General features: G+C 33.1%; 3 protein-coding genes across 5 annotated transcripts; 1 reads left to right on the plus strand and 2 right to left on the minus strand.

Moving 5' to 3' along the window:
• Window positions 1-1,104: 1,104 nt before the first annotated feature.
• LOC125866125 (adenylyl-sulfate kinase 3-like) lies at window positions 1,105-5,015 on the minus strand. The gene is made up of 7 exons (XM_049546424.1): window positions 4,871-5,015; window positions 3,338-3,485; window positions 2,976-3,125; window positions 2,169-2,287; window positions 2,010-2,094; window positions 1,614-1,660; window positions 1,105-1,507 (listed from the first exon to the last, which is right to left on the minus strand). Exons 2-7 carry the CDS (start codon window positions 3,459-3,461, stop codon window positions 1,409-1,411), a joined length of 624 nt encoding a protein of 207 aa, XP_049402381.1. The 5' UTR covers window positions 3,462-3,485; window positions 4,871-5,015; the 3' UTR covers window positions 1,105-1,408.
• Window positions 5,016-14,709: 9,694 nt separating this feature from the next.
• On the plus strand, window positions 14,710-16,982 carry LOC125865999 (patatin-like protein 3). Its single transcript, XM_049546272.1, has 2 exons — window positions 14,710-15,723; window positions 16,343-16,982. Exons 1-2 carry the CDS (start codon window positions 14,782-14,784, stop codon window positions 16,697-16,699), a joined length of 1,299 nt encoding a protein of 432 aa, XP_049402229.1. The 5' UTR covers window positions 14,710-14,781; the 3' UTR covers window positions 16,700-16,982.
• A 1,234-nt stretch (window positions 16,983-18,216) lies between these two features.
• On the minus strand, window positions 18,217-25,959 carry LOC125864491 (casein kinase 1-like protein HD16). Of its 3 annotated transcripts, XM_049544514.1 has the most exons (17): window positions 25,607-25,954; window positions 24,450-24,919; window positions 24,129-24,254; window positions 23,972-24,045; window positions 23,799-23,868; window positions 23,658-23,713; window positions 23,436-23,507; window positions 23,216-23,310; window positions 22,408-22,474; window positions 22,189-22,318; window positions 21,873-22,091; window positions 21,661-21,791; window positions 21,130-21,304; window positions 20,928-21,018; window positions 19,341-19,498; window positions 19,068-19,256; window positions 18,217-18,581 (listed from the first exon to the last, which is right to left on the minus strand). In XM_049544514.1, exons 2-17 carry the CDS (start codon window positions 24,864-24,866, stop codon window positions 18,522-18,524), a joined length of 2,130 nt encoding a protein of 709 aa, XP_049400471.1. In that variant the 5' UTR covers window positions 24,867-24,919; window positions 25,607-25,954; the 3' UTR covers window positions 18,217-18,521. The 3 variants fall into 3 exon arrangements, with proteins under 3 accessions (XP_049400471.1, XP_049400470.1, XP_049400469.1); XM_049544513.1 differs by having other exon boundaries at window positions 21,661-22,091; window positions 24,450-24,967; window positions 25,607-25,959; XM_049544512.1 differs by having other exon boundaries at window positions 21,661-22,091; window positions 25,607-25,958.
• Between the last annotated feature and the right edge of the window lie 682 nt (window positions 25,960-26,641).

Raw genomic sequence — 26,641 nt, forward strand, 5'->3', positions numbered from 1 at the left:
CCATTCTTGCATCAGAAAAACTCTAAAACAACTTACTAAAAATATAAATATATTAGACAAAAATTGTTGTGTCTCACCCTATTTATAGATACCGCACAATACAATCATTTACCAAGTAGAATACTATTTACTATTCCTGTTTCTATTACTATTATTATTCCTATTCTGAGTAGGATTCTTAAAGCTAGACAATTTTTATTATATTAAAAATTATTGAAAACAACACAGATTTATCAATTTAATTATTTACAGCCATTTGGAGTTTGGAGGCCAAGTGGACGGTTAGTGCTATTAACTTTTAGCAAACATTTTTTTTATTTTTCTAATGACTGCACTTTGCATGCCATTCTTTATAATTTTTATGATTGAATCAGCCAATAAAGTAGCAAGAGCCAGTAAATGTGTGACTAATCCTGGAAGTTGTTACTGTTTCACATCATTAAAAGAAAACTAAAGAATTTATTTTGACAATCATGGTAATTCAGACCAGCTTGTGGGCGTCTAGATTTGAACATATGAGTAATTTTTTTTTTCTATGACAAGGAAAACCCATAGCTGCTACCCTTTGGTTGCGCACAGGAGTTTTCAATAGCTCGCAAACCACATAGGAGAGGTAACCTGCACTAGACAAGCCCGTTGTGACGAGCTTGACCCAGAAGGCAAACCCGTTGCTTTCGCACTGCAAGGGGTTTCAAACTTGAGACCTCCAACATGGAAATCCCAAGTCCAAACCATTGGGCCACCCCAAAGGGTACATACGAGTAATATTTTTGTCCTAATTTAAACTTGAGACTTCATGATGCTTGAGACTACTTCATTAACCATTAGGTCATCCTTAGGTGCTAAAGGAAATTAAAGAATTACTATGAAGTTGTCTGCTTCCATTTTGAAATCAGTCTATTTCCAGCATCATATCCATAGTGTGGCCGTTAATCCTAGTTAGCAGTTTCAGGTCCGTATCAAAATCACCAGTTAATCAAAGTTAACAGTCTCAAACTTCTCTGTAACAAGGTAATGATAGATATCGTCTAGCATCAAGATGGTCACTAGCATGAAGACTGTTCATAGAAAAGATAGATGAAAAAACACATAATTAAAGAGCAATTAGATAATCTTCCCCTCGGAAGTTTGCGCGAAAAAGTAACAATGGTGATTATATGTCATAGAAATGTTACAGTAAACAGATGAGAATTCGAGATGTCGATGGTGCATAACTAACTCTGCAGCATATAGTTGTATCACATTTGACATCCTATGGACCTAGACACTAGATGAACATATATGTACCATCTAAAATTGATCATATCAAAAAAGCACATATAATGGTTGAAACAGATGGAGGGAACTAGACATTTTCGGTAATTCCCTCTGCTGAGTCTTTTCTTGTTATCTGCAGCAAGCACGGTCACTAAGCTTCCAAAAAGCCTCCATTCTCCATATAAGAAACTACTTGTCCCGCCATCTCATGTGGTGTAGGAACTACTCCGTCTTTTAGTTGTAGTTCAATCTAACCAGAGAAGAAAAAGTTCGGAACAGAAGTTATTACGAGAAAACAGAAGGGAATTAACAATCTTTTGAAAGCTTAGCAGCAGCAGAAGTAATATAATGCATACCTCACAATTCAAAGGTGGTTCATAAGGATCATCTATTCCAGTAAAACCTACAAAATGAGGTGCTAAAAATTCAATAAAACTTGATGTAAGAATACTAATAAAAGACAAAGTTCGACTCAAATTGTCAGTCCTCTGATGAGCATCTTTCAAATTGGCGACTTATAACGACTATCAACTAATAGTGCCATGAAGCATGGCAACAAGAATTACTCAAACAGTTTAAATGCAAAATTTTAAGCAGAACAGCTGTTGACAGATGCAATTTATTATTTACAGTGTTGCAAATTTGTGTATCTAATAACTGAGCAAAGTAACTCCGTGATTACTCGAGTTAATCATCATTTGTAGGAATACAAAGTTTATACAGATGTGGAAGCAATATAGGCTACAACACACCTTTGATTTTACCCTCACGAGCTAGCTTGTAGAGGCCTTTTGGATCTCTATCTTCACACAGTTGTAGAGGCATATTCATAAAAACCTGCAAGTCACAAGAAAAGGAATGTTACATAATGCAAAAGATTTCTACAATAGATCAATGAATATGAGACTTGCCTCAATGAACTTTTTATCTGGCAATAATGCGCGGCAAGCATCACGATCCTTTCTGTAAGGAGATATCAAACTTGCAATGCAAATTAATCCAGCATCTGCAAAGAGATTTGCAACTTCCCCTGAACAAATTCACGGGTAGTACAGAATCAGGAACTACAAAATATTTACCAATACGTCTCATACCAAAACTGAGAAATATCTAGAATAATTCAAAATTTTATCCACAAGAAACTAAAAGATTCCGCTCAATCAGGTAGCATTGAAGTTATCCAGAGACGCGCAAAGCTATTCCCACCAGTCGGGGAACAACTAGGATCTAACAAGGGTTTTTAAAAAAAGATGCAAAAAATGTTACATCTAGAAGCTTCCCTAATGTTAAGGAGATCCAACAGTTTATATATGTAGAGAAAAATTATCTTACTCTACATGAGTGTAATTTCCAGACTGAAGGGGTTCAACTGGGAACTCCGTTCCTTACCTTTAGCTCCATTACTACATTTAGACACTCCATTTCCTTGTAAATCAAAATGGGGAGTGGACATGAATGGAATGGTGGAAATAACCGTCACCTTTTTTCACATTTGCTTTATTTCATTGTTTCAAACCTCCCTCCTCTTCTCTAAGTGTTTACAAGTCGTTTGTGAACTTAAGAATTTGAAATAAGAGGTCCCAGAGAGGTTGAAGACTGTTCTTAAGTTAATCTAAAGAGACAAAGATATGCAACATACTATTTGCTGAAGTTGTCTCCAAATCTCTACCACAAGCATCTAAAAATCTCACCAATAGACAATTTATGAATACACTTACCAGTCCTACGTATATTCTCAGTCCGGCTTTCTGGTGAGAACCCAAGATTCTTGTTCAGACCATGCCTAAGGTTGTCACCATCAAGAACGTATGAAAGTTTACCCCTTGACTGCAATTCTCTACCTAAGGAACATGCAAGTGTGCTTTTTCCTGCACAAATTCAGATAAAATCTTGAAAAACAATGGCAAATGCATGTCGAAAAGGTGAGCATCTAAAACTTTTGAACCCCTTGTGGAAGGCATTTTCTTCCCTGCCTCTTAACACCATTTTCTCTTATTCCTCTAAACATAAGTACAAAATATACGAGTTCGCTGCAGCTAATACAAAAGGCAAATAATAAGCAACTGAAAATTATACTAACCAGATCCACTGAGACCTGTGATCCATACAACACATCCCTGTTGGTTAAGAAGCTTTTCCCTTTCCGCCTTCCCAACTGGATTTTCATGCCAGAATATGTTTGCCGGATTGCCCACAGTAGACATCAAGAAATAGTAACCTTTGATTTCCTAGTTACACATGAAAATGCCAGAAGTTATTAAGAGCACCATGCTAGGTCCTATGGGCAGTTAATCAGTTGCTGTATTGAAACAGGATTCTCGTGTACCGATTACTTCAGCACAGATGAAAAGAATGAAGATTTTGGAGAATGTAGGGACTTTTATGGTTTAGAACACCCTTTTCTCTTCTGATCTTTGAAATCTAATTCACAGATGAAGAAGTACCACTTAACATTAACCTAAGCATGTTATGATCCAATAAGGAGTAAGATAGTCCTGTCTATAAAAACGCGTTGACAAATCAAGTTAAAGGCATAAGAGAAGGGGATCACGACGGTACAAGAACTAACATTGCAAGATAGTCTAAAAAAATTCATCATCCTTGTTAAATTAGGGTGTAAAAGTACTTTGATTATAAAAGAAGGTAGGACCTTGTTGGATCTACTGATTATGGCCTCTAAAGGACAGAGATTTAATCGATTGAAGAGTTTTGTATTCGTTTACACCCTCAGTAAACAAAAGCCTACATGGAAACACCAATGTTATGCTTTAAGCCAGACAACAAGTCGTGCAACGTAACTATAAAACCCAAAAATCGAGTAAATAGCAAGATAGATAGGTACCACCTATTCAAAATTCCAAAAGCTATTCTTCATACCAATTTCTACCATATATCTGATGAAAGGTCACTCAGGGTTCAAAGTAACAACAACAACATATCCAATATATAGTCCTACAAGGTGGGGACTGGGGAGGGTACAGTGTCCCCAAACCTTACCCCTACATAGCCGAGGCAGAGAGGCTTGTTTCCGAAAGACCCTGGCTTGGGTAATGCATATCAAAGATTTGAGAAATGCTCTCAATATAATCACTTTGTATACATTTTCCACTTCACATACGTTATATTCAATTTCAAAGACGAGATACAACAACAAAAACAACAACATACCCAATGTATTAAGCAAGCTATCTAAGTTCAATAAAGAATATTAAGGCTCTTTCCTATTACATTTTCACAATTCATAAACAAAAAGTACATGTATTAATCAAATGTAGCTAACTTTTAGTTCCTAAATCTCTATTCCCCAATAAAAGCACAAAAGCACCCCCACCCAAACAGGCAAATGGGATCTTGAAATCTCTAGTGAAAATTAAACTCTCATTCTCTTGGTATTTCCATCAAAGATCAAACCTTTCCACAAAACAAAAAATACCCATCATAACAAAAATCCAAAATTTCCCAAGAAACCATTTTTTTTAACACAATTTGGAGAAACCTAAATAGACAAGTAAAACAAGAATTCAACTTTATATCAACCCTTAATAAGAAATCAAACAATCTAAGAGATCTAAAAGAAAAACAAAACATATGGCCACAGAAAATGCTCATTTACCTGACAAAGAAGAACCCAGAAAACTGAAATTACAGGGAAAAAATGAGCTATGAAAGAGCAAAAATATGAATTTGGAATTGGGAATTTGTTGTTTTCTTCAACATTTTATGATACAGATGAAAACTCTAAGCCGTTACTGACTGAGTTGTATTTTGACACATGTCCTAATTAGTTTATGAAATCATAATTCGCCCAACCTATTAGACTACTTATTTATTAATGCGATTCATTAAAATATGTATTGATATATAACTCAAATTGATTCATAATTATTTTTTTGTTAAAATACTTTTAATATGTTATAGATAATTAGATTATAAAGAAAAATATTGATTTTATTAAGTATTACGGTATAAGATTGTAAAAGAAGCAAATTAAACATGTAAAAAATAGACGAGTTGGATTTTGACTCAATTTTTTATCCATTTTAAGTTAATTTATTTCTATCAGAGTAATTTTTTATAATTATTAATTTACTTATTCATTAACTCAACCAATCAACTCAAATTTAGCTCAATTCATCAATTTATCACATCTAAGTGTCGTATTAATAATCTATTTTTGGTGCAAACTAAATACACCTAGGAAGAAACTCAAGTTAGAATCTTAAAGTTTTTTTTTTTTTAAGTTTCTAGTTCGTAAAGTGTATATGTATATACACTACATATACACTTTTATTGTATATTTTGTGTATGAGTATGTATATTATATGTATAGTCTATAGATTAAATTTATATTATCTATACATTGTACACTTATTTTATAAATTAGATAACCCAAAGGCATTGAACAATAATTTTTCTTTTTCCATAAATATCAAAAGATGAAATAAATTACCAAAACAAACCCTCAATAGAATGGATCTCAACTTTGTTCAGGCCCAATGCAAGTTTAATATGGGCTACTTAAGCTGGGGATTTACTGGACTGACAAATATTCAAGCCCAAGTTAGCTCAAATCACTGAAAATGAACACTGAATTCTAATATGATTTCATCATTAAAAATCGAACGGGATCGATCGAATTCAATAGTCTTATTTAGAACCTGTACTTGTAGGGGTGTAACTATGCTATAGTCAATGTGTCCAATTGGACACCCTTCATCAGAAAATAACATCGTATATATAAGTAAAATGATATACGAAGTGATTAAATAACATATTCTGGACATCCTTGTCAAAACAAAATATTGTAGCCCAATGATTTTAGACGCTTTGAAAGAGCCTTAAGGTGCTCACATGTTTGAATCTCACTAGCTCTCCTTTTTTTAACACCTTTCATGAAATTTCTGGCTCACGTATTTGAATCTCACTAGCTCTTTTTTTTGGATACCCTTCATGAAATTCAACCAGTTGTGAATTTCATGCAACTAATTAATCTGAACTTGTCCCTTTCAACACCAACTTCCAAAAAGAAAACACTTATAACATAAAAATCATACCACATTTTGTCTATGATATTATTTTTTCAATATTAGAAAGATTGATTGGTGTCCAATAATTAATAATATATTAATTTATACATGTAATGGAGTTTTCTTGTCCTTTTTCTACCTTATTTCTTTCTGTCTGTAGGGGACACTATGATATAATTCAGTATATTTGCTTAGTTGTTCTTGTTTTTAACTTATATTCTAAAAAAAAAGAAAAAAAAGTATAAAAGTTGGGTTGCATTTATATTAGAAAACAATATTATTAATTCAATTATAATTTTATGATATTAGTATGAGGTTGATGTAAGAATTTATAATCATAAATTTTAAATGTTGGATGTGCTTGGGGATGGAATACTCTTTCATTCCCTTTTAATGTATAATATCTTTTTTTTTTCTTTTTATTTAATATTTGATATTTATTTTAAGGTATCGATTAATTCAGATTTATGTCACATATAATAACGATTGAAGGGGAAAACTTAGGCTATGAAGACCCCTACCCATTTGGTTGGGATTTAATAATTGCTTCAATTGCCTTCTCCATACTAAATGTGTTTTTAGTTTAATTTGTTTTTCATTTTTCATTGAATTTATATTAATGTATCAAGGGGACAAATAATCATAATTTTTTTTGCTGAATGTGGTTCATAATCAATGTTTAATCAATGTTTTTCTTGCGAAACGATTCCCCAACTCCTGAATACTTCTCTAAACCTACACATAATGGGAATTAATTAGCACACTATAATTAAGCTTCTATGTGTCCGTATAAAACAAGTTCCTTAAAAATGTTTTCTGATTTTCATGTTTGGTCAGTCAAAATTTTTTCTAAAAAAATATTTTTTTTAATGAGGAACACAACTTTTTAAATAAGAGTACAGAAAATAATTTACTTAAGTGACATACTGTAAGTTCATCATCTCTTCTCGACCCACCCAACACCGCCACCGCCTCTCCTTGACCATCCAACCCCCGAACCCCACTCCCCACCTCATCTGACACCCTCATAGTACTTTGCTAGATAACATATAAATATTTTTGAAATAATACATTTTTCTTATTAAATAAATAAGAAATCAACCTATTTTCCGAGAAAACATGATTTTATAGAAACATATTTTTCATAAAAATATTTTCCTCCGTATCTAACACAACTTTATCTCTGACTTATTACACTTGTGCTCATATATATAACATAACCAGTTATATATATATAAAAAAAAAATCTCATGCCTATGTACCTAATAATTGGGGGAAAAAAGAAAAAGTTATATAAGCAATGAGTAGTAATTGAAGATTAATATTCCTTTTTATCCATTAGTGTTTAATTAATTAATTAACACCAATATCAGACAAAAATGACTATTTTAATATATGAATATAAAATCCCTTTAATCCAAAAAAAAGAAGAATGAATAATATTGAATTAACTAACAACCTCTCATAATTAAAGTGGCAAAAACATGATTAGGACACCAAATTGTTTGGTACAAGGGATAAATTTATGATTAAATTTAGTTTTATTGTCGGAAGTGAATTTAATTTATTTATTTTAATCAAACTTTGGATTATTATTGTAACTTGCTTATCACCAAACAGTTGCAACAATAATCTAGACTCATAATAAGCCAGAAAACATTGTTGATCTAACAATACAAAACAACTTTTCGAGAGATTTTGATTTTGAACTCTGACAATGAAAAACATCCTAAATAACAGAGTTTTTTTTAGAGAAATAAAACTAAATCGCCTTTTGAATCGTCAATCAAGTTTTAGCTGATACAATCTTTTTTTTGATCTTTGGATATATTTTGAGCAACGTAACTTAAATTACAAGGACTCTAATAGAAAATAAAAACGATATTCAAACTCTAGAAAAATCCATCAAAATTTTAACTTTTATCCATCCGAATTTCAGAAAATTTTCATGAAATTGCAACTTAAAAAATTCAAATTATAAGAACATTACGTTGAAATTCTATACTTGTCAGAATTTTTTATTATAATGAACAAGTAAAAATGAAGCTCAGCAAAATAATTGGATTACTTATTTTTCATTTTTAGTTACTCTTTTAACTTTTTATAATCTTTAATTTATTCATTTGTTGATTGATAATTTGTTTGATCTTTTAAGCTAATCTCTACCAACTAGTAGTAATTAATAATTTATTTGGGGTGTCCCTACTTGAGCCAACATAAAAAATCTTCCTTGATTTGCTCTATTTGATCCTTCATAAATCACAATAATGTGTGGCTCTTTTTTCCTTTTTGTGTTATGTTTTAACTCATCTTTTGTCTCCAATTCCACAAACTGTCGGTGACCCCAATTAACCTTTATTACCATCTCGAGTTTCACTATCGCACTTCGATATATAAAGTATTCTGTATTTATATCGAGTTTAAGAAGAGTTTTACCTTTGAAGGATGTGATTTAGATAATTTATTTTAATAGAAATATTAATAATTATTTTCACGATTTGATTCATGATCTTTAACGATAATAATTTAGTTGCCTTGTATGTTTTTGAGGTAAATGACACTCTTTGTAAATGTGTTGAAAGTCTATAACAACATCAGATCTAATGATAATTAACTCATATTGGTAAAGGTATCGCTTTTGTTATTGTATGTCCTTAATACCGCTAAAGTTGCTTTTATAGTAATCATATACACAAATACAATTTTATTATTACTTCAAGACTGATCTCCTTCTGAAATTTTATTTAATGCTAATAACAATACAGTCAAATCTCTTTATAACAATGTCATTTTTTCTTATATTGTTTTGTTATTATTATAATAACAAGATATTGAAAGTCGATTTTAAAATAAAACATAGACGTTGGTGTGAAATACTTTTTATACTTATAATTATCCAAAATTATATATTTATGCTTGTCCAACATATCAAATGACGTTATAGCCTTATAGGCTATCTAATTACATAGTAGGTGAGATATTTTAATACTTATTGTAGAGTTCGTGTGTAAATATATATGCATTTTAATTCATGTTTTGTCAAAATTCGATTTATACAATAAGCATTTTATTTGTCTTGTCGAAATATCGTTTTATACAACTAGTAATAATATAAATTCTAAATATAATAGATTCCTTTTAGTTATGATATGGAAAATTATTGAAACTACAAGTTGTTCACGCCATAAATCAAATTTATATATTTATTGACTTTATTGCTCACTACACGAAAAGTGTGAATTACATAGGGATTTTCCTAGGGATTAGTATGAAAATCCGCAGGTAATTTATTTTCCTGCATATTTTCTTACTAATTTCCAGAAAAATCCCCATGTAATTCACCCTTTTCTTGTGGTGGCTATCTTATGTAAATTTATTGTTTTAAAACAGTAGCTAGACACAGTTATAACTGTACTTGTTTATGTTAATTAGTAGTTAATTATTCAACGACCAAGAGTGGCATGTTTCCCACGCTAGTGTTTATGCGTGGAGTTTCGATTAATTTGAATTCGTGTTAGACAAACAATGACCAGGATAAAAATTTATCACAATTATATTTTGAAAGTTAATATATATGTATAAAAAATAAATTTAACTAGTATATTCAATATGAATTTTTGTATATATTATAAAGACCATACTTGACTATATATGGCTCCGCTACTATACATAAGCTCCAATATGATGAGACAAATACTCTTTAACTCTCTATCGAGTATCGAGATTCTTTTCATTTCTAGAATTCAGACTCTACTTATTCTACGTGAAACAAATTACAACAATAAACTTGTTAATTATTCAATGTACATGTAAGCTATATGTATTTAAACTTTCATTATGGAGAAAAAAAATCTAAATTATTGTGTACAAGTTGTAACGCAAAAAATCTCACATTATAATATGCATGCAAAATACAGATGAGATTTATAAAAATAGAACTGAGGTCCCCTACCTATTATTACATGTTGTTGTACTATTTAGGTAAGTACAATATGCAAATTCTAGTAGCTAGTCGGTGAATGAAATGATCTCCAAGACATATTAAATTTCGTGTCGAGTTAAACTAAGACAAATAAATTAAAGCGAGAAAAATATCTTCAGACGTTGATATTAACTACTAAATAAAGTCAACTAAAATATCGAAATTGGTTGTTATTTTTGTGAGGGAAAATTAAATACAACAAAGTCTCATCAACATTAAGTACATTTATCATATATGTACGTAGACTATCTAATTATAACATAATAGGTGAGATATTAACACTTAAATATGAAGTTCATGAGTAAATGCATATGCATTTCACTTGTCTTGTCAATTAATGTTATGACCTATATATATAGTTAATTAGACGATATTTTATACCAAAAAAACTACTATAGTAGAGTAACATAAATTCTAAATAGATTCCTTTGACTTATGGTATGTGAAATAATTACCAGTATTAGTCTCCCTGTTGTTCTATGTTGAGTTTCGATTAATTTGAATTTACGTCACACAAAATAATGATCGTTAAGACAGGAAATTTGTCAAGGATATTTTGAAATTTAAAATATGTGTAAAAAGTTACTTTTAACTAATATATATGCAATATAATTTTCTATAAATATATATTATAAAGAACACACTAGAAATATCACATCATGCAAAATACAGATAGAGTTTTTTTTCTTAAGAAACTAGAACTGAGGTCCCCTACCCATTCTTACATGTTTTTGTACTATTGGTGAATGATATGACCCGAAGATATCTTAAATTTCGTGTCGAGTTAAACTAACGTAAACAAATTGGCTCGAAGAGAACATTTGCAATTGATATTCATTATACTAATTATGTAATAAATATATGAGATATAATTAGACATAATATAATCGACTATATAATCAAAATTGATTATTATTTTTGTGAGGGAAAACTATAATAAAGTCTCATTAACATCAAGTATATTTTTACTCAAGATCAAATTTATATTTCCGATCCCCACCTTGCTTGAAAGGGAGTGTTAAAGTATAACCTAACAACCACAAGTCATTAAGGTCACTCCATTAATTTAGCTTGTCCGGTTAATTAACTAATTGTTCGATATAGTTAGTTAGATTTTTTGTTTACTAGTCGACCTAAGTTGTACCCTTACTTTTGGGGAGGGGCTTGGCCTCTGAACCGCATGTGAGACGAGTTCTTACCTCATAAAGATATTTGAGGGTCACAAATCTTAGTCAATACTTGTGTGCATGAATTAATTGATTTTTCATGAAGTGGACATATCATAAAACTATACTACTTAATTAGAGTACATGAAATATATATGTTTGTCATGAAAATTGGTTAGTATATAGTACTCTTAGCTGTAAATTGGAGGACCCCTACAAGTACAATTAATTTTGAATCTACCAAACAAGAAAACATATTTTTTGTTAAGAAAAATAAAGTATAATGAAAATGAAAGAATAAGGACTATGGAATATCTTGAATATTAATGTTCATTAATTATTGGGGTCTTATTCATTTATAATTATGTTGGTAAGAAAAGGTCCATTCATTTAAGAACTCATTTTTTACCCTCTGACCTTGAATAATTTTTTTATTTTTTTTACTTAACTAGTTGTTCAACTTAATTAACTAAATTATTGAGAAAGAATAAAGTATGGACATATGATTTTGAATTTGAAATTCAATCACAACTTATTTGATTTACTGAATTAGAATTCAAATTTTATATTTACTATAAAATCTTTAATATAAAACACGATTTTCAGATAAACTCATAAAGTAATACATAATATGCCCAATTCAGTTTCACTAATGATATCTACCAAACAAAGGAGATATTAACTCCTTTTAAACTAAGCAAAGGCGAAAACTTAAAAGTGAATTATTAATAGATGTTCATGAATTAGAAGGCATGGATCAAGAAATAGCGATTTTCCCCTTATAAATAGTACAAGTAAGAAAAGTACCGTTTTTATTTTTCCTTTTATACTTTTATTATTATTTTTAATAAAAGGGTAAAATATACTGACAAGTAAAAAATAAAATATCAAAGAATTAGGTGTAAGTGTAACTAACTACGGTCCACGACAACTTTACTAGTCCCTACCTTGGGATTTTGCATTGATTGGTACCGTTGGTTTAAAAGACTCGTTTCACTTGTAATATTGTCCGCTCTAATTTTCATGATTTAAAAATCTATTAACACAATAACTCTTTTGTGTAGTTGTGATCAACGATGTGAAATTTGCCTAGGATACTATCATATACACTTCATAAAGGACTTATCAGCATCATCGCAAATTAATAATATGTGGGATCTTAATTCATCTAAAACGTCATGTGCATCTTTTTCAAAAACTTGCAAGCTAAACAGTTTAGGCATATTACATAAACATGACCCTTAACTTGACGTCAGCTTGTAACTATGACCTTTAGCTTTGGATGCACAAGTAGACACTTAAACAGGAGCGGCTCAACATATTCGAGGCCTAAAGCGAAATTTTAATTAGAGGCCTAAAATTTAAATAAATTTTATCTGTATTTATTTATTTTTCTAAATTTTTAGATGTAAATTATTCCTTAATATTTTTTTTATAAATGATTTTTTCAAATATTTTTTTAATTATTATTTTTAAGCAAGACTTTATCAATTCAACATTGAAAAAGATCATTTTATTGAGACAATTATTATATGAATCAATAATATAGTTCTATAAGTAATAAATTGATAAATTTTAAACAAAGAAGAGAGTTAGAATCATAGAATCTGATTCAAAAAGTTGATAACTTGGTATACCCTACTTTAGTATGAAAAGTTACGAAGAAATAAAAAAATATTTGTAATTTACTTTGTTCAACACTTTTCAGCTATTGATTCATATTTTTGACAGAATATTACTCTAACTATCAAAGATTTGAAGAAATAGAGTACAGAAGGAGTTAAAAAGGATAAATAATGTGAGTGTTAGCGAAGAATATATATATATATATATATATACTTTTTATTATAAATAATTAATTATTTTCATGAAAAAATTAAACATGATTTTATTTTAATAAAAATTTGAGGCCCCCAAAGGCATTGGCCTAAAAATTCATAGGCAAGAGTCGGCCATGCACTTAAACTTGCATAAAATTGAACAAATTGACACATTCGTCCTACATGGAACCCTACATGGAATTTTTGTGTCTTGCATGGCATCTTGCTTGTATTATGTCATGTAGGACATATGTGTCTACTTGTTCAATTTTATACAAGTTTAAATATTTATTTGTGCACACTCAAAGTTGGAGGACATAATTGTCCGTTGAAGCCAAGTTAAAAGTCTTATTTATGTATTATGCCTAACAGTTTATCAGTCATTCTCTTTGATCAGTCCTCATCGGCCCGGCCGGCACCTCTCCTTCATGAGCTATCAATTTTGTAACGACCACCAAGACAATTGTGTCATGCATAATTCATATTAATTAGTAACACCCCATATAACTACCCTAATAATAATAATAATAATAATAATAATAATAATAGTAAATAACTATTTATACGAAAGTAGGTAAAGTAAACACAAAAGTAAGTTCAGAAAACCTTACAATATCATTATACTTGCCACCCTGCCATTTGAGATTTTTAAGAGATATACATATTGATGTCACGTACCATGCATGGACACAAAGCAATTTATGTATTCACAGAAGAATTTAACTTCTTATGTAGTACAATATTTTTTTCTTATATAATTACATCATTTATTATAAGTAAAATCGTTTAAAAAGTTGAAGAGTAAATCAATTTTTTTTAAAATATAATCTTCTATAACAATTTTGAATACATTCAAGTTAGATATGTGGACTATGTTTGGTAATTGGAGTAGTATCCAAGGATATGATCTTGAGCTCAATATAATAAACTGATGTGAAACATAAGGTTTATGTTCAAATTCTAACAAAATAAAAAAATACTAGGCGGATTCTTTCGTCTAGTCATGCCTTAATAAATAATATACTCAAAATTGCAAGTATTTAATAGAATTAGTAAAAGTAAAACTAATTAAGTAGTTTTACAATATGATGAGTGTATATATCAACACACTCATTCAAATATAATGATAATGTAAAAAAAAAAAAAGTACAATAACCCCAGCTCCAACAACAACATTACATATCGCGTAAATGTACACAAATTTTATCATTATTTTACAGATAAATGAAGAAAGTTACGATAAAATACTACTCTGTATAAATAATCTAATGAATCATGTAATCATCTTAATAGATAAAACGATAATCGAAGTGTACACCCACCCACCCCTCCTTACCCCCACCCCCACCAGAAGAAAAACACCCTGCGGCCTGCGGTTTTCATTCTTCTATATCTCTGTGACTCTGTGTGTCTATATCTATATCTATATCTATATATATATATTATACCCTTGTCTACCTGTTCTTTTCACCATTCTTCTCTTCTCTATCCTTTAATTTCTTCAAAAAAATTACAAATCAAACACAAAAATGGCAGCAGCTGCAATTTCTACAATCTCAATGATCGATTCCAACATGGAAGTTGACAAATTAACATACGAAATCTTCTCCATTCTCGAAAATAAGTTCCTCTTTGGCTACGATAATGACCCAAAACTTTCTTCTGCATGCAGAGAAAATCTCAATTTCTCCACCCCTTTCGCCGGAAACAAAAATGACCCCGCCGGAAAAATCAGGATTCTCTCTATTGACGGAGGTGGGTCCACTAATGGCATCCTAGCTGCTAAATCTTTAACACATTTGGAAACAACCCTTCGTCGGATAACCGGAAAGAAAAACACCCACATTGCTGATTTCTTCGATGTAGTCGCCGGGTCCGGTACCGGCGGGATCCTCGCTACTCTTCTCTTCACTCGTGGGAAAGATGGGGTTCCTCTTTTCACAGCAGAGGAAGCTCTCAAATTCCTAATCGAGAATAACCGGAAAATCTCTCGGTCTTCTTCAAATGGAGTTCTCCGGCGTGTTTTCCGGCCACCAGTGAAGGTGTTCGGAAACGTGTTCGGCGATTTAACTTTAAAAGAAACTGTAAAAGCAGTTTTAATCCCCTGCTACGACCTCACCACAAGATCACCGTTCCTTTTCTCCCGTGCTGATGCTTTGGAAATGGACGGCTGTGATTTTAAGCTGGCAGATGTATGTGGGGCCACAATAGCTGATCGTACGGTGGAAGTGAAATCAGTTGATGGAAGACGAAAGATCACAGCCGTTGGTGGTGGGGTCACCATGAATAATCCAACGGCTGCTGCTATCACTCATGTTCTTAACAATAAACAAGAATTTCCCTTTGCTAATTCAGTTGAAGATTTGTTAGTAATTTCACTGGGCAACGGAGAATCAGATTCCGGCACCGGAAACATGACGTCATCACCGGCGGCATTTGTTAAGATCGCCGGAGATGGAGCTGCCGACATGGTACGTAAACATTTTTTTTGGCTCATGCAAATTATGTTGGTTCACCGACACACGATCGTGGTGAAATGACAAATATTATTTATTCAGGTATTGTTAATTAGTCAAGTCTCAATACGAGTAATGAACATAGAATGAGAGGCCAAAAACAAAGTTGGTACTTTGGAATTAATGAGTTTTATTATTATGGGACCTTGAATTACTTAATTTACCTACTAAATGGTCCACTAAATCTTTTGATTAAATAATTTACCTAACTATATACTAGTTTATTAGGAACTTTAATTTGGAATATTAGGTAAGTATTTGCATTAAGTATAAACATCAAGAAAAACGAGTGTATCGAACTGTCTTTTTTTTTAGGTTATTATTTATTAAATATTATCATTGATGCTAGAGTTAACTCCTCCGAGCTTCAATTATGGGAAGGTAACAACTAATATTATTACGCGACAACTTAGGATGTTGATATCGATCAATCATGCTCAATACAATAATTGTCCTGGCTATATTATATCTTTTGTTTATTTCTTAATGATATTGACTTTCAAGTAACTTGATTTTTTATATCGTCAGTTTAGGTAGACTAATGTTTTTTTGTTGTTACTTATAACAAATGCAGGTAGATCAAGCTGTATCAATGGCATTTGGAGAATTTAGAAACAATAACTATGTTAGAGTACAAGGAAATGAAATTATTGGAAAAAAACACCATATGATAAAAGATGAAAAAATGAGAAAATCAATTGCAATTGCTGAGGAAATGCTAAAGCAGAAAAATGTGGAATCGATATTATTTCAAGGGAAAAAATTGGTGGAAAAAACAAATTTAGACAAATTGGAAATATTTGCAGGTGAATTAATCAAAGAAGAAGAAATGAGGAAAAATAGTATATTATCTCCAGTTGTTTTGAAACAATCATCATCATCTCCAAGAACATCATCTGCAACAACTTTATCGACTATTTCATCGTGTTAAATTAAAATAATACGAAAGATCATTGTATGCATCATGATCATATATTAGCTCGATTTTAAGTTAGACTAGTAAGACGAGTTAAGTTAACTCGCTGAATCAAGGGTTTGAAGCCACTCGCGATGAATGATATAGTCTTAAACATCCGAGTTTGCGCTTAAGTTTTCAGTTTATTTATTTTAGGTTTGATTTTGTTGTAAAATGTAAATTTAGATTATGAATCTTGATGAATGTGTGTGTGTATTTTTGTTGTTAATATTATGAATATATTGCTTATTAAGAGCAATGGTAAGCAGTAAGCACTTGGTGGTAGTAATTTGTATGTTTATCAACCCTAGTAATTTTAAAGTAATAATTTAACGTTAAAATACTCATTTTAACCTTTTAATGAAATAATTTCTAGTCACACATATATTTGTGACTTATTTTAAACCACAAGTTTCAAAAGTTCTTAAATTATGTGTCAAGTCAAACTAATTCATATAAATTGAAATCTAATTGTCTCCTTCAATAGAGATTTTATTTTAAGTAGATTAAATTTTTATTTAGAGTTATTATTAACTTGAAATCTAATTGTCTTCTTCAATAGAGATTTATTTTTAGCAAAATAAATATTTCTTTTGTTCCAATTTATATGAGTTAATTTGACTTGACACGTAGCTTAAGAAAGAAAGACAGACTTTTAAAACTTATGATCTAAAATAAGTCACAGATATTTGTGTAGCTATAAGTTATTTCATTAAAGGTAAAATGAGCATTTTGAAGTTAAATTATTACTTTCCGTGAAGCATCTTATCTTTCACAGAAAATGATTCAAAGAAATACATTGCACCGTCAGATTCATTTTTTAATCGTATGATCGTTTTAAGCGATACATTGGACCAAGAGGTCACAAAGTCAAGTAAGCGAAGACTGCATACAATAGACCGAATGTGATTTGAGGTATTGGACCTTTTCCACGCATCTTAGGTGGAAGACGAAGAATGCCTCCTCCTACGTTGGGCAAGCCATCAATGAGATAAAGAGAGATCGTTGTTGAAGGGCTAGAATTCAAACCTAATGACAGGATCTACGGGTCAAGGTCTATGCGTATGATCCTAATTATAGGGTCAAACGCAGATAAACACATTGAACTATCCATGTTGTTGAGACTTGAGAGCCCTCAAAGCCCAAGCACAACAAGAGCGTTCTACTACTTAGCTAATAGGCCATCAATCTTTCTTTCTACTACAATGAGCTACCCATGTGGTTGAGAGCCCTCAACGCCCAAGCACAGTGAGATCGTTCTACTACTAAGCTAATAGCCCATCAAACTACACATCGGGCAAATAAGAGAGCTTAGTGCACCGAGCTACCCTCCTCCATACATGGTTTCAAAGCATGCTTTATGAAAAGATGGCGCATCAGTCTTCTTTTTCAATTCCATAAAAGTTGCCTACTGGGAACTGACCAGTAAACTGACTAACAAGAGGCATAATTGTTAGTCGAGTCGATAGATCATGGCAATCAATTCGATGTAGTATGGTTAAAATACACCTTCCAATTTAAAGGTATCAAATATTTTTCAGCAATCAACCATTTCTTTGCCATAATTGCCAACACTAGAATAAACTAGCCAGCATGCAGCAGCTACATTAGCTCAGCAACTTCTAAACTTTAGTTTAACTTTTCCCATTACACAGTTGTACAGTACAACAAAAAAAAGGATTTTACATGAAGAATCATCAGGGGACTCACTTCGGAGGCAATCCAACAAGACCAGCTGAATTCATCCTCCAAATCTCTTCAAAGATGAAGTGACTAACGATCGTTGATCGTCAACAACTCAGCAGACAGTTCGACCATAGCAGATTGATGCAATGTAAAGATTTTTGGACCATTTTTCCTGACAAATGAATGGAAGCAATTTGAGAGTAGAAAAGGAAAGAACGAAACGAGTACATTCATAATAAATATGCAAACTGCATTGCACAAACTCCTGTCAAACGGAACATCAATTGTTTTATAAAACATAAGACACCAATTTTCACAGCTTTTTTTTTCTTTTTTGAACTTGGTAACTTCAATTTTCACAGCTTTCAAGAAATCAAATTCCTTCAACTATTTAAATTCAAAACTTTGATGTGACATTTTCTCTATCAAACCAACTTTTTAGCCATCATTTTCATATTTTCTCCCATGACTAATACAATAAACAAGCCAAACAAACATCCTAAATTACGGGTCCAGTCAAAGAAACGTCTTATAATTGGAACAGAGGGAGTAAGTGGTATATTCCATCAAAACTTCTTTTGTAAGTATTCCACTTGTTAGATTTAAGGAAAATCAAGGCAAACAGGAAACATGCAAGGGTATGAAAAAGAATCGTCACCTTTACATGGGTACTTGGGAAGGCAGATGTCCGCAAAGTCTCTTGAGTTTCATCAATCATTTTACGCCTTGGTATGCTCAATATGAAAGCCGCTTGATCAGCGGTGGCAGCCATAGAAGTTATTCTAAACCCACCTTCCCACCGTCGATGTATTCCTTCACTTGGGTAAAGGAAATCGAGTTCAACAACCTACAAAGTCATCTTCTTTAAGCCACTATTGTTGAGGAATTCAAGAAATGCAGTAAAGTGACAACTGAATGAAAATAACTTCACCTGTTCTGCATATCCAGCATTTCGGGACATCACCACACCCCATCGATTGCCAGCAGTGGTCATTGATGTTACATGGAAACCTTCTTTCCATTTTTTGTTTATCCATTTAAAAGGAAAAGATTCACTTACTTTGTAAGACTGTTGTGTATAAGGAGTTCCTGATTCATTAAGCACGGAGAAATTAATAGATTGCTTATAAAACAATCAACAATAACCATAATCAAGTTGATTCACAGCACACCTATTCGTGGTAAAAACATCTGCAGTGGATAATCTTAGCAACAAAATACAGCTCACCAACCAAAAATACAAAAAGATGGGTAACCAGAAATAAAACCATCCATATATTGTAGCTCTAACACCATTTACATATTGTAGCTCTAACACCCTTATATCAGCCACAGTTGCCTTGACCAAACCAAAATGTTCTGAGGCAGCAATGACAAATATATATACAGGCCAGTCATTAGCTTGTGGTCTCAATTTTATTCTTCTTTGTAACCAAGATATCCCATATGAGTTAGCTGGTCCAACCCCAAGTGTAGGTTCAAATCATGGGGGAGAATGCACCCACCTTGCACCCTTCTCCAACTTAAATACCATGATTCATGTCAGTGACAGGGTTTGAGGTTTGAACTCATGACATGCGCCCAATCCATGCTTCCCAAGATGTGTCCTTACCTAAGTCCCTTACCACTGAACCATTGCCTCCAGGCTAGTCTGTGGTCTTAACTTTCCCTACTTTTTCAGTAGCTAAACAATGGAAAGTGGTGGTAAATTGCTATTTGGTATTCTAATTCTATCAGACTGCAACTCACATCCGAAAACATCTCATAAAAATCTGAACTATGGAATAGGTCCGAAAGACATGAGTTAATCGTCAGGTCTACCCTTATACAGGGCATATAATTCTACACTTACCGATGTTTATAAGCAAGAGAACAAACCACATGAAGATCCCTATTGTTCAGTATTAAAACCACATGAACATCCCACTTCACCTCCCGGTCACTCTTGTACCAAGAAACCTTCTACGCTAAAGTTTTATAGATCAAGTAGACTGAGCCGCAACATCCCTGTTGTTCATCAGAACCACATCACTTGGCCCCCTTTCCACCTTTCTTTTTCTATTATCTAATAAAGCTACTTAGACCAACCAGCAGGTATGACCACACTCTTAAACAGCAAAAAAAAATCCACACCTTTTTCCAAACAGAATTATTTTCTATTCCATCCTTTGCCATTTGACTGAAGACCAGATCTGTGAAAGGCTAGTGCACATGTGCAACAAAGTAAAAGAAACAATTGAAGGGCAGGTAACATGAAGTTCAAACAAGTTACAGACTTGAACTTAATCTGTTAATAATACTTGGGATATTCTCATAGTCGCACAGTATATACAATATTCAATCTAGTTATTGTATGATGGTTTTGTTAAGCACAGACTTTTCACTAATAAAGAAATTTCCCACCAAAAATAGAAAGATGGAAACCATATCATTCCACAAGGAGAAGTCCATCAATTGATTCGTCTGTAAACACTTCAAACAGTGAAGAAAACAGATAATTTTTCCTTTAATATCTAACCTTTGGACATAACGACTAAGGAACTTCCATTAGTTGCACCAGCTATTGAGCTGATGTAGTAGTTCTTTTCCCACTGTTCCATAATCCAATCCTGATAAGAAGAACAACCGAGTCGGACAATTGTTGAGTACATAACCTATGAAAAAAAAAGAGACAAAGATAATCACTGAATATGAAAGCGCAAGGTGATTGAGATGCTAACCTTATGGAGGAAGGCAGCTGAAAGCTCGTAAACCTGAGACGAGAAACCGGTTCCTGCATCCATGATTAAGGCCCACAGATTGGCTGCTGAAGCCACACAGCTGATGTAAAGACCATCTTCATTTCCCTTGTCTACATGCTGCCTAAGCCTAGTGTCGGCAACATTGTAGTGGTACCTATAAATTCATCATGATACTTTTCTATCAGCAACTCATACTATTATGGAATCACATTCATTAAGAAGATAATTTAACATGAATATCCATGTTCTATGTAATAAATACTCAATTCATGAATAACTCACGTAATCCCGAAAGTGTAGCCTGTCTTACCAGATCCTATAATATGATTCATTGAAATAGAAGGTAGAGGTGCACCAAAAAGGTTGCACACAAGGGAATTCAAGCACTGAGGCACCTCTTTAAGGAATTATAATAATGACCAGATGTGTTTTTTGTTTTTCTGTTTTGAATTAAATGAATGACCAGACATGTTTAAACTCATTATCACACTTTCATTTCTAGCAACTTACCTCTGCTTCATAGGACGTCTTGCATTATAAACAGAAATCCATTGTGTTGCCGGACTACCTAATCGTACTTTTTTCTTTGGTTGCTCGTCTTCCTCCAAGTTTATAAGCAACCTTCCCCGCTTCTGCCCAACCTGATTAGACAAGAGGTAACAGGTGAGTGAGAAACCAATATCGTTGTGCAAACACATACGTGCATGAATATGGATAGAAACCTTGAGAGCTCCATCAATTCTTATTGGCCGTAGTGACGTGACTGGCTCAATAAGACTCTCAAAGAAAGAGATAAGCTTGGCATAATTTGGTTCCTCATCAAATTTCATATTTGTCACAGCCTCAAGGAAATGCTTGAATGGTGCCGGACAGAAACAACACATCAACTCCGGGGAAGTGGCCATTTTCTTCTTACAGACGAGAAAACTCTTGTTGTCACCCTATTAAATCCAAAACAACAAATAAAAAAAAATCATAAAGCTTCAAAAGACAAAATTAAACCACTAAAACAACTTACAAAAGCACGTAACAACCAACCTGATAGCCTTGCCACGGTAACCTTCCCTTTATAAGAAATATTAATGTGTATGCTAGTGACTCCAGGTCATCCCTTCTACTTCCAGTCCGACCCAAATGCGCATGCACACTTGCATATCTTATGGTGCCCCTGTCAAAGCAAATATATGAGTCCACATTTAATAGGGTTATTGAATTGTATGCCCAAAATTATTCAAGTTACATGACATATAAACAAACCTGAATATATCTGGCCTCTGGTCATATTCAACATGCATACCAGATGCTGCATCTTTCCATCTAGATGCTGCATTAACCAATGATACATTATGAACAGTACTCAAGATTAACATTGAATGAAGAGAAATGGTATTCTTTAAGGGGTCGTTTGGTAGAGCGTATTAAAAAAAATAATGCATGCATTAGCCTTGTGTATTACAAGTACCTTATTAGGTACTCTTTTCCAACCTATGTATAACTAATGTATGCACTCTATTGTGTATTAAAGTGTGTATTGCTAATACCATGAATTTCTAGGTATTACAATGGTTTTAATGCATGCATTAACTCAATTAAAGACCCAATTGCCCCTCAATACTTTTTTTATATCTTTTCCACCATAATAGTGAAGGGTATCTTTGTAAATAAATTTTTTAATGCAATGCATTCTATTTTTAATGCATCAAACCAAACAATGCATAAAAATAATCTATATTAAAATTAATGCAAGCATAACTAATACATGCATTGCTAATGCAAGCATAACTAATACATGCATTGCTAATGCAAGCATTACTAATACATGCATTGCTAATGCAAGCATTACTAATACACTCTATTTAGCATTATTTTTATACACTCTACCAAACGATCCCTAAATGTAGTGGACCTACAAGCAGAATTGATCTGACATAGGTATTTCTCAACGTGTCATAACAGTTTGACAGGATCAACAATGTTTACATTAGATTATAAACAAAATAATATGTACACTCCAAGAAAAGGATGAGTGCTAAACAGAAAAAAAGATCATGATAATGCATCTTACCCAAACCGAGATCAATAAGATACAGCTTTTTCTCATCTTGACTTCCTGGCAGACCAAGTAGGAAATTTTCTGGCTTCACATCTCCATGCACGAACCTTAAAGTGAGAACAAAAAATTAGATGTGAAAAAATAGGCCATTATTACTACATGACTCTTGAGTAGAGTGTTGAAAGTGAAAGGGTGAAATAACATATGTACTGCTGGAAGAGATAACAGTTACCCCTTAAGGTGCAGCTTTTCAAGAATCGATATTGCCTCCACTGCAATGCAGGCTACCATGTTCGGCGACATCCTGTTGCAAGATTATTGATCATTAATTAGAAAGACATACAGGCTACAACATATGCATGCCCAGGAAAATTTATATGTTGTACGTTGTTAGTTCTGGATTCCTATGTATGTGCAGGAAAATCAATGTAAAAAGAACAAGTTGGCAACTTACGACTGGCCTAAAGAATTCCAGACATCCCACAAGCTGGGTCCAAGCATGTCCATGACCTGAAAAAAATTCCAGGAAATATCAGTAACACGAAAGTGATAAAATAAGAAATTATTTTATAAAATGATGAAAACCAAAAGTTACCAAGATGTAAAAGTCTCCCTGACGGCCCTTAAAATGAACCCATGGGATTCCGTAGCATCCATTTAGGGTGCTGTCAAGAAAAAAAGTTCACAATGGGATAATATGTAAGAAAACTGATGACTGAAAAATACAAAGAAATCACAGATTCTGAGATAGAATTCATGCTTGCTTACTTGTACACCTGCCACTCATAAGGAGGGCCATAGTTGCAACCTTTACTATTTCGATGCTCAAACTTTAATGCAACCTATTGAGAATCATTATCGCTGTATTATAATCCAAATAATGTCAAAAAGGCTCGTAAAAGATCCACTATGTCATAGGAAGTACCTCAACAGCATCTGGTCCTGTTCTCTCAGTTCCCCCACTTGTTCTTCGACCAACATATACTTGCCCAAATCCACCCTTACCTAATTTCCTTTCCGTTTTATATACAGGAGAATTACCCACTTGCACCTGCATCCAGATACACAAACATTCTTCTAAGAACTCTATTTGCAATAGAAATTTAGCCCACATGTTATCATTAATGATGTGAAGGTATTTCACTTTCAAGGCAAGAGTTAACTTTAAGTTGTTTGTCAATTCACGTCATCCGTAAACAGTTAAGAACCCAAATGGAAAGAGACTTGAGAGCAAACAGGAAGATACCCTATCTGGTACAGGAGTTGTGCCTGCTTCTTCTTCAACTCCCATTACTTTGTCTGGACTTCCACCACCATCCATAGCAATCTTTTTATCTGCAGCACCGTCAACTCTATTAAAATCTGGCTCGGCAACCCCAACAGGAGCAGCTTGAGGTAGACCCTCACACAGCGGCTCTGGGTCCAAATCTATCAATCTAATCCCCCTACCCCTACCAGCACCACTCGGTCTTCCACGTGTCCCTGAAGGCCCTTTTCCTATAGCTGTTGCATTACCCCTTCCTCTTCCTCCTCCACCACCTCTTCTTCTAGTTCTGTTCTGAGTAGGCAAGGCCAAGTTTTCCCCTTGGCCAACAGGTTGAGGGGCAGGCTGGAGATCACCAAGCCGTTTTGATCTCCTTGCTCCACTACGCAACTCCGGCATCGTCACCCATGCAAATCACACTCAACTCAGTTCTCCCACCTTGCCTTGAAAATCTGGAGTCAACACAACATAAGACCCAAAGAAAGGCGGAAACAGTGTAACTATCAATGCAAGAATCCTCTATTATCAACAATGTAGACTTCAAATAGAAACCAATAAACAAAATACAAAGCACTCATTACAGGAAAGGCAACAGCATCTAAGAAAAATCATAGTTTCCATGTATCAAACATGATCTTACATTATAAATTCCCAAAGTTTCGAAGTAAAGTTCGAAACTTTTTACCCATAAAAGCCTAACATAAGAAGGTTCATACTTCATACATACTAAAAAGGGACCAGATATACAGATAAGGGCATCTTTACAATCAAAACAATCAAAAACGCCCACAAACAAGTGTGAAGTTTTCAAAAACTTCCCTTTTATTTCCAGACAAGAAGTAACACTAGAAGTATGTATACAATCCTAGGGGCACAATTCCAACAGAAATGAAAGTTTTAACCTTTTTGCAATCAATAAAAAGCTACAACAGCAAGAATCATCAGTGGAATAAATTAAAACAAAAATCAAACCAATCAAACAAACAATCCCTAGATGGATCGTCTTCATCCCATCACATATAACTCAACCGATCATCAAACAACCAACAAAAAATAAGCATTTTTGGCACATTTCACAGAACCCAAGAACCGAATAAAACGAACCCCATATATAAAATGGTACAAAAATCAAATCTTACCTCAAAAACAGCAAACCCCACAAGGATCGGTGAGAAATGGAACCAAAAAAATCAAGAAAATTGAAGCAAAAAAGATGGGTTTTCACAGAATCGGCGATCAATCTCAGATCTTTCAGAGAAAAATCAAAAAAGAACCCCACGTGTGTAGTTAGAAGAAAAAGGGGAAAATCTTATCGGTAGAAGAAGAAGCTGGTTTGGTGTTTAGCTTATATGGCGATAAGGGCATGAGCTTGAATGAAGGATGAAGTAACGTTACATTCGGTGAGGCAAAAAAAATGGATTTTTGGGAAAATTGGATTGAATGAATGGAAATGAAATGGAAATAAGTAATAATGAGTGGGGGGACTCTGTGTGTATGCTGTGCTGTATGTATTGTATCCTCTTTGTATTACCACTTTGGTACCTGTGCTGATAATCTTGATTAGTGTGTAATCTAATGTTAGTTTGTCCTTCTCTTATCATGGCTTTACTCTAACCTAATGTCTGATGTTTACCTTAGTGTCCGACTATATTGGATTCATGTGTTGTAACCTTGTAGGGTTCATTTTTAGAGGGAACGCTCTAATAGGGTCCATTCTTAGTCGCTCGAAGTGATTGAAGTCTTGATTAAAATGTGGATTTATGTGTTGCATAGTAGTAATCTCAATGTCTTGTGTCTCCTTTTTTATAATTCGGTGTCTGATATTTATATTAGGATTCGATTAAATTGGATTCGTGTGTTGCAAGGTTCATTTCTAGAGGCAACACTTTCTCAATAGGATTCGTGTGTTGCAAGGTTCATTTTTAGAGGCAACGCTTTCTCAATAGGATTTTGGTCGAAGAGATTGAAGTCTTATTAAATCTAGATTCGCGCGTAGCATAACTCATTTCTGGGACAACACTCTCAACGTGATTTCCATTCTCACGGACTTGAAGTGATTGAGGTCTTATTAAATTTGGATTTGCGCATAACACAACTCATTTCTAGGGACAATGGTCATAGTAGGATTCTTTCATTCTCAGAGCCTCGAAGAGATTAAGGTTTTATTAAATCTA

The sequence above is a fragment of the Solanum stenotomum genome, chromosome 5, assembly GCF_019186545.1.
Source record: "Solanum stenotomum isolate F172 chromosome 5, ASM1918654v1, whole genome shotgun sequence".
NCBI lineage: Eukaryota > Viridiplantae > Streptophyta > Magnoliopsida > Solanales > Solanaceae > Solanum > Solanum stenotomum.

Coding starts and splice junctions, on each gene's coding strand:
- LOC125866125 (XM_049546424.1), bottom strand. CDS start 3,461: ATGTCTACTGTGGGCAATCCGGCAAACATATTCTGGCATGAAAATCCA. Junction 3,126..3,337: donor CACAGGTCTCAGTGGATCTG/GTTAGTATAATT, acceptor GAATTTGTGCAG/GAAAAAGCACACTTGCATGT. Junction 2,288..2,975: donor TGAGAATATACGTAGGACTG/GTAAGTGTATTC, acceptor GAATTTGTTCAG/GGGAAGTTGCAAATCTCTTT.
- LOC125865999 (XM_049546272.1), top strand. CDS start 14,782: ATGGCAGCAGCTGCAATTTCTACAATCTCAATGATCGATTCCAACATG. Junction 15,724..16,342: donor GAGATGGAGCTGCCGACATG/GTACGTAAACAT, acceptor TAACAAATGCAG/GTAGATCAAGCTGTATCAAT.
- LOC125864491 (XM_049544513.1), bottom strand. CDS start 24,866: ATGCCGGAGTTGCGTAGTGGAGCAAGGAGATCAAAACGGCTTGGTGAT. Junction 23,869..23,971: donor TATGAGTGGCAGGTGTACAA/GTAAGCAAGCAT, acceptor TTTTCTTGACAG/CACCCTAAATGGATGCTACG. Junction 22,319..22,407: donor CAGAGGCCAGATATATTCAG/GTTTGTTTATAT, acceptor TTGCTTTGACAG/GGGCACCATAAGATATGCAA.